We start from the raw sequence: 14858 nt of genomic DNA, 5'->3' as shown, positions 1-14858 counted from the left end.
TGAGTGGCAGAATTCCAGGACCAAGTCCAGATTATAATTTTCTTTAAAACAAAAGTTGTGGTAGGGTGAGTAAAAAGCTGCTGTTTTAACCAGGGTTTTAGGAGGCAGGAAGGATGCTTTAAAGAAGATTTAAACTGCCTCTAAACTGTTGCAGTTTCTGACCATGCAGCAAGGTGAAAGAACCCATTCTGGCGTTCATTAACAGCCTGAATTCTTCTTGTACAGCTCTAACTGCCCCACCTACTGTGCAGGCTTTGGCAGCTCCTAACAGAAGAGGGTATGCTGAAATACCATCACTACACGTCCATCGTCACATGCAGCCCTTTTCAGATTTTTGCTCTGTCATTGCGTCTGAGCAGGGCAGCAGGAATGGGAGCACCCAGCACCGGAGCGATGGTGCTGGAGGTGGCAGATAGGGCATCTTGTACACGTCAGGAGACTTTGTAATCTTAAGAATTAACCTGAATGTCTACCAGTGTGTTTTGCAGAGGCTTTTAATTTGAGCAAATCTGGTTTTCTGAGATTATATCTTTCGCCATCTCCAAAACATAGGCTGGCGCTCCTGAGACTTGGAAGTCTCTGCTCCAAAACACTTCAAAGAGAGACTGCAGTTCTTCAGCCCATTGCCCCTTGTTCATTTTGGCAGAAGATGTTTCCAAAAGTGCATCTGTTTTTATGTTAGCCTGAATCTAATGGCCATCATGAAAAGGCATGGGCCAGTTACTTTGGCAGTGCAATCTTAGGAGCAAACCCAAATACTGTAGCAAATGCTGGCCAGCCCTAGCAAGTGTCATCTCTAACATCTAAGCATCAGTGCCTCTAATCAGATATTCTTCTTGCTTGTCCTAAATGCAGGAAACCTATTGATTAAAACCTTGCCTTCAGTTTATTTCCTGCATCACTATGTTCAGATGTGTTTGATCTGCTTTAGTTTTGAATCCGTAAGTGATATTTCCGTGTGTGCACAAGATGTTGTGCTTTCTTTGATCCCGCAGAGATTTTTTTTGGCATCGCATGAGCTATTTTTGTTTTGCTTTGTGAGTGAATTTTATGAGTGCCACAGTGTCAGGGATCTGGCAGAACGGTCACGTAATGAAATGTGCAAGAGATGAGAAGCTGGAGATGACAACAGCTGCTTGAAAATACTGAGCTGGAGTTTCAAGATGGACCACTCCCTGGAAGAACTTTGTGGGATTACTTACCTTGCTGAATGCAAAGGCCAGAGAAAGTGATGGAGCAGCCTGCAGAGCTTCCATGCGTCACTACAAAGCTGAGAGTTTGCTCAAGCAATCCTTTGCTTTTTAGGGAGTTTAAAAATCGAAGTAAAATCACAAGGCAGTGATTCTACGGGAATTAGGTTGTAAGTGGGTTAAAGCAAAGAAAAAAAAGGCTGCCTGGAGACAGAACATATGTAATACGTGCCATGTATTTCAAAGGGCATCCCCAGTTAACACAGGTTTAGAGTTAAGAGCTGTGTTTGTACCCAAATACAAAATGTTTCAGCTGTGATGCTCCCATGTCATGAGCATGCTGCCACCGGTTACATCTGAGCACCAGTGCTTTGGAAGGAAGCAAATTCCACTGCTAAATCACCCAGGAGAATGTTAAGCGATCTGCATGGTGACGAAGTAAGATAAGGGCCTGAAATGAAGGAGAGAAAAGGCGGAAGAGTTGTTAGTGGGCTAACCCTGCCACTTTAGGGAAAGATTGATGGCATGCCCTTGAAGTTGCAATAGCTTCTTAAATTTGAGAAGAAACAACATTCCCTCATTATGCAGTTTGGTATGTACTTATGATACAGGAGGACTTTAATAAGGTATCATGCAGGATCTGAAGAATGAATGAAGCACAAATACTTTATTGAAGTGGGGACAAAAGTAAAAACTGGAGTCCTGTACAGCAGATTAATGCCTGCGTAGGTGTCTCATAACGATTCTCATGCACGATGTGAAGGGCTGCTCTCTGCTTTGCGGCGAGCCCGAAGGGTGGCACGGCTGCTGAAGGGTTGTTGGGATTTGTTGGTAAGAGCAAGAGAAGAAATGAACTTATAAGGAGCCAGCACGTTTGCAAATGAGATCCATGTGTACGTGCTCATCCCTTGCCTCTTATGCTATGTAAAATTGCTTTGGCCAGCTCTTTAGCTACAGCCATAATGTCTTAAAATAACTGTTGGAAATGGGAGATCAGGGCTGTTTGTTGCACAGGGTTTCCTGGGTCTGGAGCAGAACAAGGAGAGCAGCTCTCCGAGGGCTTGCTGTCATACAAGGGGGGCAAAAACCTCAAAGTATTGCAACATGAAATCATATGTAACTGTATGCAGGAAACCGTTCTTCATCGGCTTTATATATAGAAATGGTTTTTGGTTTTAACTGCATGCACGCAATCACACTTGGAGATGTCATCCCAAAATATTCAGGGGGAAGGAGGGAGCTTTTGGTGAGAGATGAATGATGCTCTGTGAGCTTCACTCTTGCTGCAGGTCGGTGCCATGGGACAGTGCAGCTCCCGTACGTTGGTGGGAACGTTGGTGAGGAGGCTTTAAGTGTGTTGTATACAAAGTCACTGGTGTGTTACAGCTCAAGGCTTTGTTGAAACAGTTCTGTGTGAACATATAGTCTGCTTCCTTGTTTTTTCTTATAAAACCAACCCAAGTGTAACTTGATGGTCACTGCTGATATTGTAAGTTTTTGGGTTATCACTGTGTACAGAAGCAACGTAATACAATTCAAGGTAAGAAACCAAAGAATCACGTGCAAAGATAGCCCTGAAGTACACATCATTCCTTTCTGGTTCTGTGTGTAACTCCCTGTGCAAAGCTGATGTGTTGTGGTTACACGTAGACTGGTTCTCCTCCTTTGTGTGTGTTCTTCATCACTGTCGGTCACAAGAAATCCCGGATTTACTGCTTGCCCCAACGCATGCTTCCCCATCACTTGCTGGTTGCCGTGCAGTATCCACCCTCCTCTTGCCTTCCCCCTGAATAAACTCCACAGTGATCTTGGTGAAGTTAAATCTGTGTAAATTTTTTCCTTTTGCTGTTGGTCATGGGATTTATTGCTTGATCTCGTGCATCATCCACTTGAGTGCACCGCAGTAAGCCAAGCCAAAGTCTGGGGACACAGCTCGTGGCCTGGCTGAGCAGAGCAGCGTGGGGACTGCTGTGAGCCCCTGGTGGCTCAGGGACCAGTGCCATGTGTGACGTAAAGTAGAACAGCAGACAGAAGCTTTAGCAAGGGCAGAATATGACCATTGGACATGGCTGCTTAAGAGGTGAAGCACGTTTCAGTGCAGGGCGTGAATCACTCCCAGTTGCCTTTTTCTCTTTCAGGCTGTGACCGTGCGAAACTCCATGGCTAAATCATTGTACAGTGCCCTCTTTGACTGGATAGTTTTCAGAATTAACCACGCGCTCCTGAACTCAAAGGATATGGAGGAAAGCACCAAGGTAATGCCTTGCCAGCTATTTTGGCTACACACTTCTGTTTTAAAATGGGTAACTATGGGATAAAACATTACCTAAATTGCTTGACATAAAGTTAACTTCTCCTCGTGGAACATTGCTGTTAATATTTCAGACCAAGTACTTCGTTATTTTAAGTGGTGTTTGCTGAGCCAGGAACAGCGAAGCACCTCCAGTAATGTGTCCTCCAAGCGGCTGGGGAAAAGGTCTGGTTCAGTCACAAATCCTGGTCCCCACCCCTCCAGGAACAGTGCCAAATCCTCCTTCCTCCTCATGTAAGACCTTAGGGCAGTGCGTATTTGAGGGAAAAGCTGGAAATCCCACTAATTGGAAACGTTTTGATGAGATCGTTCAATAAAGTTAATCTGAAAAAGTGAAAAACGTGTTGTGGTAGGAGATACGGAGATAACAGAGCTCTGACTAGCAGAGAGCGTGGTTGGGAAAAGCGCTGCGACGGGAAGAGTGAAGTCAGCACGGTGCCTAGCCGGCTTCCCAAAGAATTTATGGCAGGGATTACGGGACGTTTCCTGCGATAGCAGGGGCTGGACACGGTGATCCAGGACATCCTCTCTGAGCCCATATCCCAGAACCTGTGCTGTGCTCAGGGCAGGGCCGACACCTGGCTGCTCTCCATCCCTACGTGTATGCCACGCATACACGTGCATGCAGCTCGCCAGCGACGCTGGGCTTGGAAATTCTGTCTGTAGGCCAGCAGCATTTTATTGTTTTATTATTTCTTTTTTGGATCGTACATCCAGACTGAAGCTGCCAAGAGGCCGATCGCATTGCGAAGCGCTAACAGTGCATTTGAATTGCGCTGAGGGACGGAGGGAAGTCGCAGTGGTTTGTAGCGTAGCAGCTCCTATAGCTAACTGCACAGAAATGCTTGCAGTGATTAGAGGAGCATGAGTATAGGCTGTAAATAAAGGCATTTGTGGAAAGTTTGTTTTAAATAGGCGGTGGTGATGCTACCGACAGTATTAGTTTGTTCAAGTAGCTGACATCCGTTGGGCCTTCTGCCTGCACACGCTTGGTTTAATATTTTACAGAACACGTTACCTGATTTTTGGCACGTCATCAGAAGTTTTGTCTGAGCTGTCAGGAAAAAAGGCGGTTGTGTTCTTGATGAAACACAAACGGTGGATTCCTTTTCACAAGGAGATGCATCTCAAATTCTGCTTATTATTTTAATGACCCACTGTCGATGATTTATTATTTTTTAAATAGTATGTGCTCCATTGTATTTACAGACTAAATCAGCCTAGGACACTGCCACTTGCTTGAGCTCTGTCTGTGACAGTAGATCACAACTGTAGGTACCTGTGGGCTGTTAGACTTTGGGTCTCAACCTCAGGTAGGACTCAGGCTGAGAAACACCAGATTAGGATGGAGCGCTTCTTACTCCCATATGTGTTCTGGGGTTTGGCTGCAATAAATGAGACCTCCAGCCCATGGGAAGAGCTCTCAGGGAAGGGAAGGTGTCAGCACTCATGTGGCAGCATTGCTTTGAATGCTGGTATGTACCAGCAGCTCAAAAATACACATTTAATCTTTGATTTTGGGAAGAAAAATGTAATCTTGCACCTTTCCCTGAAAGATTGCTGCCTCCTGAGTTTGCAGTGAGCGATGAACCCCTCACTCTGCAGCAAGTGCGCTGACTTTACCCCAGCCCATGCTTGTCACCAGTGTTAGTTCGACTTTTAAGATAAACTTTCAAACAATCCTGCAGTTTTTGAAGGTTTGGAAGGTTGTCAGGTGATGGGTTTTTGGCAGAGATCTGCCTTTTGTGGCAGTTAATCTTGTGCAGAGGTAAACTAACTGAGAGTGCAGTTGAGAGGAGACCTGTGTCAAAAGTTGGTGACAAAAGACGTAGATATGACTGTCAGCATAAATTCTGATTTCAGCCCTATAAAAACACCTGATTTGAGCTTCCATGGGCTTTGCAGGAGCTTGCTTGACCATCTGCCTGGTTGTGTAGCGCAGGGCTTTGACAATGAAGGATGGAGGTTGGAGGAGGCAAATATTACAAATGCACGTCTGTAAATTTGGTATGCACATGAGATCCTGCTTTACTCTCTGCTATGTGTGCTGTAAAAACCGTCTCTGTATCCAGAGGAGCCTTCCTGCTGTGCAAACGGTGTTGCAGTGCTGCATGAGCAAGACCTGGCCAAAAACTGATGGGTGTAGCGTTCCGTGGGGCATTTGCTGCTGCAGGATTTGACTGGCTAGTTAAGCCAGTCTGAACTCTGGTGGACTGCTTTGTTGATAGACTGGAAGAACACGGAGGTCCTAATAAAGTCCATGGGGCAATGGGAACGGAGAGATTTTTCATATCCCAATATGTGTGCTTATTTGGTAACGGCAGTAAGGAGAAGATGAAAAGATGAAGCTCGGTGAAACAAACATATCCTCGGTCACCACTCTTCCGCTGTTTTTCAAGCTAGTATTTGGAAGATGTAAATCAGACCTTCGACATCCGTATGTAGTAAAAATGTACAGTGAATTATTTTGGGAAAGCACGGAGGGATTTGGCTTATCTTGCTCGCTGACGGGACTCGTAACGCGTTGTTTCTGAGTTGAGTTTGGGATAGTTATCTGATACGAGTTGTTTTATGCTTCCAGCAGTGCTGCTGTGTATGGGTTTCGCTGTGACTCGCTGCTGGCGCGTTCTCCCTTCCTGCTGGTCATCTCTCTGGAGCTTTTAGTTTCTGTTCTGATAATGGATCTTCTTGCGATACCCTACAGACTGTCTGAAATTTGACCTTTATTAATGAGGTTGGAGATGTTTCCTCCTCGTGAGAACTCGATTGCTAAACCTCAGAGAGTCCTTTATTTAATTTCCCCCCATTAAATTAGGTTAGAGATTGTTAAAGTCCGTCTTGCTGCTTAAAATGATGGTACAGTGCAGATCAAGTTTGAAGGAAAGAAATTTCTTTCAAGGGTGTTTTTAAGCTTTTCCCACTTGGTTCTTGTGAAGCATCTTCCTTTCCTGCTGAGTAACCCTGTTACTTTAACTGAGGTGCTCTGTAAGTGTTTGTTATGGTCAATGTGAATTTATAGCCTCTAAATAATTTAATTCATCAACCAAGATTATTGTTGGCTGTCTGACCTGAAAGAGAGGAAGAATTGCTGGACAATTCATTGGGCTTCATGCACATCTGTTTGTCATTTTCATGTCCCAGCTTCAAAATTTGTAGCAAATTCCCACCTCCCACTTTATATCAGATGTCACCGTGTACCTTGTGGTGATACAGGTTGGAATAATCCTTTCAGATTTATTGGTGACGGTGTTTTTTATATTTACAGTTTTGGCTTGGTTTGGAATATCGTTTCATTTTCTTCCCCAGAATCTGAAACAAACCCATTTGTGATGGCCAAAGTGTGCCTCGGTGGTGGAATGACATCAGCATGCATTTGGGGTGTTGTAAGTCAGCTCTGACAGCCCATGTTCATTGGCAGTTTGGGAGTTGCAGAGCACGCGAGCTTTGAGGCTGTCATTTGCTGGATGCCCCGAAGACCCCTGCATGACATTTAACTCCCTGATTCGTGTCTGTGGCATTTCTAGGAAAGTGCAAGGCCGCTTTCTTTCTCAAATACGCCGTGATTCCTAACCTGAGGCTCATACAAACTTCAAGATCTTTGTAGACGTAGGTTTTTAAATACAAAGAATGGATTGCTGAAGATTGCTGCGCTAATACACTTGTTTGGTCCTGCAGCAGGCTGGTGCACTGGCAGGCTTGTCACTGCTGCACACTTGCCCTCTTCAAATGGGCTTGGATATAGGAACAACATTAAGACGTAAGATAGCCGTGGGTTCTTGAAATGTAAATTGTCTTACATCTTGTCGTTGTTTCCAGGTGGCGTTCATTCGAAGCCTGAATTAAAAACTGAAGCATTTAAATGTTGATATTTGATTGCTTTCAGTCCGTAGTGCACTGTAAACTTCATCCTTAAGCCAGCCAGATGACATGCAGCTTAACAGAGTCATTTCACTTATGCATAACACAACAGACATAATTTTTTTTCCGAGCTCTGCATTGGTAGAAGGCTTGATGGCAAAGCCAATGTGACCCTTGTGTGAGTAGGTACAGTGAGATTTTTGAAGGCCAGCGGGTTGGGAGGCAGAGAAACAGCCCTAAAAATCCTAATTTCTTGTCTCAAGTCTGACCAGTCTCAACGCGTTGACCTCTTTCTTTCGGGATCTCTACGGTGCCGCCTCCCCCAGCAGAAGGCACACGACCTCATTAACCACGGGGCGCTGCCCTCCTTTACTGCATCTAAAAGCACATTGCAAAATTGTTTCCTGGAGGCGGTCCGGAATTGGGCACAGTGGAAGTGAGAAGAGAGAAGTGCTGTCTTCCCAGAAAAAAAATAACCTGTGCAGAATGATCCCTGCTCCTCTCGCAGAGCTGCGGTGGTTTTGTTAGATGCTGAGTTTTTGGAGTTCTGTGCCTCTTGCCTCTGAGCCTGGCTTTTGTGATGCATGAAAATGTATTCCAGTAATGGTTTTGGCACAGTAACTGCTAGCATTAAAAATGGGGAAGGTGGTTGTACTCGGCTATTTCGTGTTGTGTTGTGGCAGTCTGTATACGTGTAGTAGGGGCTTCACAGTGTCAGCACAGTGCTTATGAATAGTCACTCTTCGGTGTTTCCATTATCACCTTTATGTATCCTATAGATAAAGCGAGGGAGCTGATAACTAATGAAGAAAAAATAAAAACTCTTGGTTTCACTATTATTATTATTACCTCTCAGTCTGGGGTTTAATGAATGGGTTTGTGAGCAGATCACCGGGATGCCCAGGGAAACTCCTCTGCCAGGCTCCGTCCTTGCTCCAGGGGCTCCCAGTTCTACCTCCCATCCAGTGGCTGCTCTTCAGGGCTTGCCAGGTGATGCTCACTGCTGGGAAGCTGCCCAAGGGCACTCAGCTGTCGTCCTTGTAGCAGGTACAGCCCATCTGGCACCAGAAGGGAGAGGAAAACCTAAACATCAGGCAAGAGGAGGAGAGAGCGGCTAATGACCTTTTGGAAAAACAGGCCGGGAGCACTTAGTGCACCTCTTGCTGTGCTTTTTTGGTTGTACTTCTGCTCGTATGACTGTCAGGGTAGGCAAAGCCACTCTTGTAGAAAGCTTCAGCTCATAAGCTCATGGTAGCTGCAGCTACTTCAGGTTTGGGTGGCTCTGCCTATGGACCGAGCACAGAAAGAAGGCTTTACTGACATGTTACGTGAAAACGTTCCAGCTGCAGCACAGAGACCCTGTGGGTAATCTGGTTTGTGTCTCAGGCAGTGGAGTTGCACTGCCTTTAGGAAGGTGGTTTGATAAAAATCCTTGTAAGACCAGTAAAATTAAAACCTGGTGCCCGGAAGCTCACTAGTCCCTATGGATGGAGCAGAGAGGTATTCCTCCTCCTTGCCTGAGCTTTGGGCCGTTTGACTAGTTCTGGTGGTATTACCTCTCGTACTATTTTAATTAGTCGAGATGTATGAACAGAGCCCTTTACCTCAGTGGGATGCTGGTGATATGTGGAACCCTGAGCTGGTGCAGTGCCCGGTGCATGCGTCCTGGCCAGAGACTTGCTAGATGAACATGGGCTGAGTTCAGTTTGTAGCTGGTGATTAATTATGTGTTTGACAGAACAGGCTTGGATGATGCAGCAGGAATTATACCTACTTCAGGTCTTTTTTACCCTATGGAAGGTGGTAGACACTATCCCTCTACTGCAAAAATCAGTCTGTCTGGGCCACACTTCTCACTATGGGATGTTTCTCCATCCGTATTTAGATTTTGAATGCTATTCAACTTCTGACCTGCTGTATTTTCCTTCACTGCAGTGCATTATTTCTGTTCAACTCCCTGCCGTGTAGGTGTTGCACTGGGAGGCTTACAGCTGGACTGAGTTTACTTAGCCTGTATCTGCTTTCTAAGGGTGTTTCAATGCTTTGTTTTTGTGGTACTAGCTTCTTTTTCAAGCCTACCCTTGTTGTCCCCCCAGACTGTTATATTAGGTCCAATAGGATAACTTGGAACTAGGTTCGAGTTTCTTCGAAGATGGCAATTTGTCTATAGATAAATAAAAAACCCAAAATACTACAAGAGGACTTTTGTTTAGAAAAAGGCCATCTGTCCAGATGTCTAAAGTTACATTTCATCCCTCTGATGTAGGTGAAGTCTTCCAGATGGCATAATATTAACAGTTCCAGTAAAAATTAAAAGTCCTAACATTAAGTATATTTAATTCTGTTTGCTTTTGATTATACACTGCATAAAAATAATCCGTTTACTTTTTTTTTTTTGCTAATCTGCGTTCTTACTTTTCTTGCAGACTTTATCCATTGGAGTACTTGATATTTTTGGGTTTGAGGACTATGAAAACAACAGTTTTGAACAATTCTGCATTAACTTCGCCAATGAGCGCTTACAGCACTACTTCAACCAACACATCTTTAAGCTGGAACAGGTGGGCCTGTCAATATTTACTATAATACAGTGAGTGTACACACGGATTTGTGGAACTGATGGACCCAGAGTTCTTCAGTTGTCTTGTTAATTCCTTTGTGTTAAGAAATGTACATGGAATTATTCATATTTACTTCCTATTTATCATTATTACTTATTGTATTACTTCTGTGTATAAGATAAAATCCAGAGACTTGCTGTTTTGAAATAACTCTTGCTTTCCAAGTCCCTTGCGAATGAGAAACACAAATATCCCCAAACATCACCAAGGCCTTGACTGCTGTCTCCTTAATATTTGCTCGGAGGATTCGTCAGCATGCAATTTCTGCCTTGCATTTCTCTGGACTTGCTGCTATGTCATTTAATACCATGTGTGTGATTTTTCTGATGTAAATGCAACATATTCTGCAAGGTTCAACTTGATCCTTGTGACTTACGGTAGCTGAGGCGTGTTAGGTGAGGTTGAACTTCAAGCTTTGTTTTAAGTTTGTTAAGATTGGGTGTTGCTTTCCAGCCTCAGATTAATTGTGTTGTAAGAGAGATGGCAAAAGTACAGACTATAATTTAACAGGTAACATACTACAGAATGGCATAGTTTCTTCACAGGGTGGGAGGAGGCTTTGCCAAACATCGTTTATTATGTGATAACAAGCAGGACACAACAACTACTAAAGTACATGTCTTACTGTGAATGCACAACACGTAATTGGGCTGTATTAAAGGCTGTCTGTCTTCACAGTGCCCCATCTATGACAGGGACTGACAGTAGATGCCTATGAAAGAATTAAATATATATGTATAAATATTAAAAGGTAAATATACTCTGGACCTTCAAAATCACTTTTTTTTTTTTCAATGCCAGTCTGTATGCCCTCCCTCCAGGTGAAATCCTTCTTTGGGTGAGGCCGATGGAATCCTCCTTATCATTAGTTTCAGTAGGGCTGGTATTTGATGAGCTGCACTCTGCAGCCTGAATCCAGCTGAGATCAGAGCATTAAAGTGGCCCTGCCCAGAAACTGTGATAGCTTTGGTTTGGGCCTCTCCATTATCAGAGGTAGGTACTACGAGAGATCTGAAAAGGGATGGGCATAGAAAAAGGGCAAAAATAAGCAACATAGCCCTGAATGGAGCATCTGCAGGGCCTGTGCTGTACTTTGACCCTTCTCTGTTTGCTCTCTCCATCAAGAAGATGGAGCGGAGCTGCTGAATGCTTTATTTCTGTTTTGTAACTGGTTCTTTGTATTCTGATGCACCCTTCAGTAGATGCTGTAGGAAGTTAGTGGGGAAAAACCTGTCTGTATTTCTGGGAAATAGGTTTGTTTTGCAACTATCCACGACAGAATGGCAAACTGAAAGACTACTGTGGAACCAAGATAGCTCTTTTCTTTCTCTAAAGGTATCTGATATACTTTGTAGAGGGGTTTTGGGGAGGGAGGATGGCACCCCAGTGAGGTGGGATTTCGGGGCTCCTGAAGCAGCAAGCTGAGATGTCATCATCCCAAAGGGAATTCCTGAGCTGGGCTGAGGCTTCTCAGCAGGTTGGTGCTCCTGCTTGGGTCTGGGATGTTCTGTCAGAGCTCCTGATGGAAGCAGTTTGATGGAGGGAATGTGCTGTAATTCTCCGTGGGCCAGCTTATAACCAATGACCTAATTAGATTGCTGCTATAAACCTGTCAAGTGCATGAAGTCATTCAAGTCTGTTTTCTATATGGATAAGAAGAACAGTTTCGGAGGCATCTGATTCCAAAGTGCTTATTCCAGTTCTTAATGCTTGAACACATCATCTAGGCAGAAAATATTCATTTGCAGTCTCTGCCAGTGGAAATAGACTCATCTTGCTGTATTTTGTTTTCTGCAAGTATTAAATACCCCACAAGTGCTAACTCTTCATCGACTTGCACAGTTTAATCATTTTCTCTTGTTCTCCTTGGAGTTATGTGCTGCAATGAGGGGAATGCTTCTGATGAGAAGACAAATGGTGATGCATATTCAGATTTTGGAACTTAAGAATATCCTTCCTTCCTAGTTGGCCCAAAGATTAATCTGCTTTTTAATAATCATTGCCAGTCTGCCAATGAACATTGGATAGTACATATCATGTTTCAGGACAGCAAATTGTTGCATTACCTTGAGTGGCAAGTATCTGAAATATTTGGTGCTTCCGTGAGCTTGTTTGATGTGTTCTGTGCTGAGAAACAAGTGGGGCTAGTGGTGATGTGCTGATGTCCTCTCCTTCCAAAGATGGGCTTCTCAGATCGTCAGGAAGGCAGCAGACAGCATTGCAGAGCTATTTGGAAATTTCTGTTAAAAGGAAGGACAAACTCAAGTCGGCACCAAGGATTTTCTACAAGTCATAGTAGAATTTGTGTGCGAGAATGGCATTTAGCACTGATGTAATTGTTGCTATGACATACTGCTTATGTTATGGAAACCAGAATCCCCACCACAGAGTGGTCTAGCACAGACATAGGATTATTTTAGCCCTATTTTCATTTTATCTTCCATGATTCCTGGTGGTATCTAATGCACTTTAAAAAAAAAAAAAACAAAAAAAACTTTCTATCTAAAGACAGTGCTATTTCCAGCTGTTTGCAAACAGCTGTCTGAAGCAGCCACTGTCTGCCTGCCTGCAGCCTGGTGCCACCCAAAAACACAGACACTCTGGTGCTGCGTGCTGAGGCAGATGCAAAGATCTCTGCAGCACAACAGCTCCGTATCCTCAAGACAACCTCATGAATGAGGATAGCACATCTCTGCACAGTTTGTAGTAAAGCAGGAGGTGAAGGCATAAAAAATAAAGGTATATGTTGGAGTTCTGTCTTGAATGAAGACAATTGTTGTTTCTCTGCTACATTTTTTTTAAACTACCCATTCTGGATAGCTAAGGAAGGCTCAGTGATGGTTTGTGGTGCATGGGAATGTTCTTCAGCAGATGACAGAAGAGTACGAGAGAGACCAACACTAAGTGGGTGGTAAAGCCCAGCCTCGTAAATCCTGATATATTTGTATAGGCAAACACGTTCATAAGGATAATGATTCACAGGCAGAAAGATTGCTATTGCAGGAATACCTCAGCATTCAGCCAAGGTGGTGTTCTCCTTTTGCTGTGTCCCACGAGGCAGGTAGATGGGGTCAGCCGGGACGCGGGGCTGTAGCCCTGTAGCTGGGGTGCTCCTGCAATCCTTACTGTGCCCGCTCTGGGTGGCGGGAGGATGAATCCTGCTTTCCCAAGCTCCTTGCACAGTGAGGGTATGGTTAGCTCTTCCAGACAGCATGGTCTCATCCCTCCTGCTGGCGTGACCCCGGTGTAAGGCAAGGTGTCCTTGGTCTTGGGGCAGCTCTCCTCTGCTTTTCAGATCTTTGGCAGTTGTCCTGATGGATAGGCAGCCTTCTGATTCTCGTTGTTTTGGCTCACCCCCACCCTTCTCTTCCTGTTTTCAGCCAATATTTAGCAAAGTTTGACAAGTCCTATAGCCTGCCATCCCACAGGCATTACCGCTTCAGGTTCTACCTCATTTTCTACATTGCGGCAGTCTTTGTTTATACGCCAAATTTCAATTTCGAGGACATCCTTTTATTGTTTTAAAAACTGATGGAGAACTGAGGTTGAAATTAAAAAAAAGGAAAAAAAAAAAGACTTGGAGTGCAATCAACTGGCTTGTGCTCAGGTGTTGAGCAAAGCCTGTTTTCTGGCATGGTCCCTGGTGAGTTTGATGTCCCAGCCAGCTCGCATAGGAAAACTTAATTTCATAAAGATAACATGTCCTGCAAAACGTTTGCCCAGCCATCTAGAGCTCTGCAAATATTTCTAGAGGTAGATAGGTTTTACTGCTCTTGGAAAATGAAGTCCGGACTAACTCGTGGATGTTCGAACAATTTGTTCATCGCAGTGTGAGTGAATTAAAAAAAAAAACAACCCAAAAACAAGAACTCATTGGTTTGTTGCAGGATGTGGTGTTACACAGTTAATTTGGTCTGTGAAATGACTATAGCCACACTTAGCACCTGCAATATTTTAAAGCATCTTGGATATTCAGGATTTCTCTGCGTTGCTCCATATCCCAGCAACCTTCCATGTCACGTAGGGAAAATAGACCAGAAATACCTAACGAAAAAGGGACTTTCCAATGCAGCATGGAGCGCTCATTCCCTCCCTCATAGTGCCTCATCACCCTGTGCAGGCACAAACGTGGCCTCCACGTGTTCCATCCTTATCGTGGCCGGAGACGAGTGGTGACCACGAGCACATCGGTGACCACGAGTGGTCGGGCGCTGGGAGCTCGCTTCGGATTTCTGTTTTCCTTGGAGATGGGCTGGCTGCAAAATGCTGCGCTCAGCTCTATTCCCCATGACGTGCGGAGGAATAACACGCTGCAGAAGTTACTGATTTATGATTTGGAAACGTGCCATTGTACATAACTCATACGTGGAGGGGAGAAAGAATACTTTGAGTTACTGAAGTGTTATCTTCAGAAGAAAATGTGGCTGTGCTCACCATCAGCCCCCAGAACGTTTGCTGTGCCCAGTCTCCTTGGGACAGGAGAAGAGCCTTGGGCTAATGGCAGCATGAAAATAGGTGGAAAAACATATTTTAATTTTAATAAAATTTAATTTTAATAAAATCTGCATGGCAGCACCCTAGGTAGGCAAATCGGAAAACATTCTCAGAAAATGATCTGGAAGGCTCTTCTGCTGTGATGTATAGACTCGAGGATTATTTGTGTTATTTCTGTCCATAGGAAGCAGTTTGGGCTGGTTAGTTTTTTTTATTCCCAGATTCTTGCTTAAAGCCCAGCAGGGAAGCACTATGTCTGTGAGACCTCTGAGGATTTAGTTTTTGTGAAAGTAGCACCACAAATTGTACTAATATACTGATATTACGTACATTAGGTAACAGAGAAAAATGCAAATTAAAAGAAGGGCGAGATAAAGATGAAAA

At 44.2% G+C, this 14858-nt stretch overlaps 1 protein-coding gene across 9 annotated transcripts in view; it reads left to right on the top strand.

The window, feature by feature from the left end:
- MYO9A (myosin IXA) overlaps nucleotides 1-14858 on the top strand; it is a 161760-nt gene that overhangs the window by 87091 nt on the left and 59811 nt on the right. For all 9 annotated transcript variants that reach the window (XR_002441694.1, XM_021406769.1, XM_021406768.1 and 6 more), the window contains 2 exons: nucleotides 3329-3445; nucleotides 9786-9920. Coding sequence is in view for 8 of the 9 variants with exons in the window: in XM_021406769.1 (XP_021262444.1) it covers nucleotides 3329-3445; nucleotides 9786-9920 (252 nt within the window). In the remaining variant the exon portion in view is untranslated. The remainder of the gene's footprint in view (nucleotides 1-3328; nucleotides 3446-9785; nucleotides 9921-14858) is intronic.

The sequence above is a fragment of the Numida meleagris genome, chromosome 9, assembly GCF_002078875.1.
Source record: "Numida meleagris isolate 19003 breed g44 Domestic line chromosome 9, NumMel1.0, whole genome shotgun sequence".
NCBI lineage: Eukaryota > Metazoa > Chordata > Aves > Galliformes > Numididae > Numida > Numida meleagris.
Note: the sequence above shows the minus strand (reverse complement) of the source record. Positions and strands in the feature narration are given on the sequence as shown.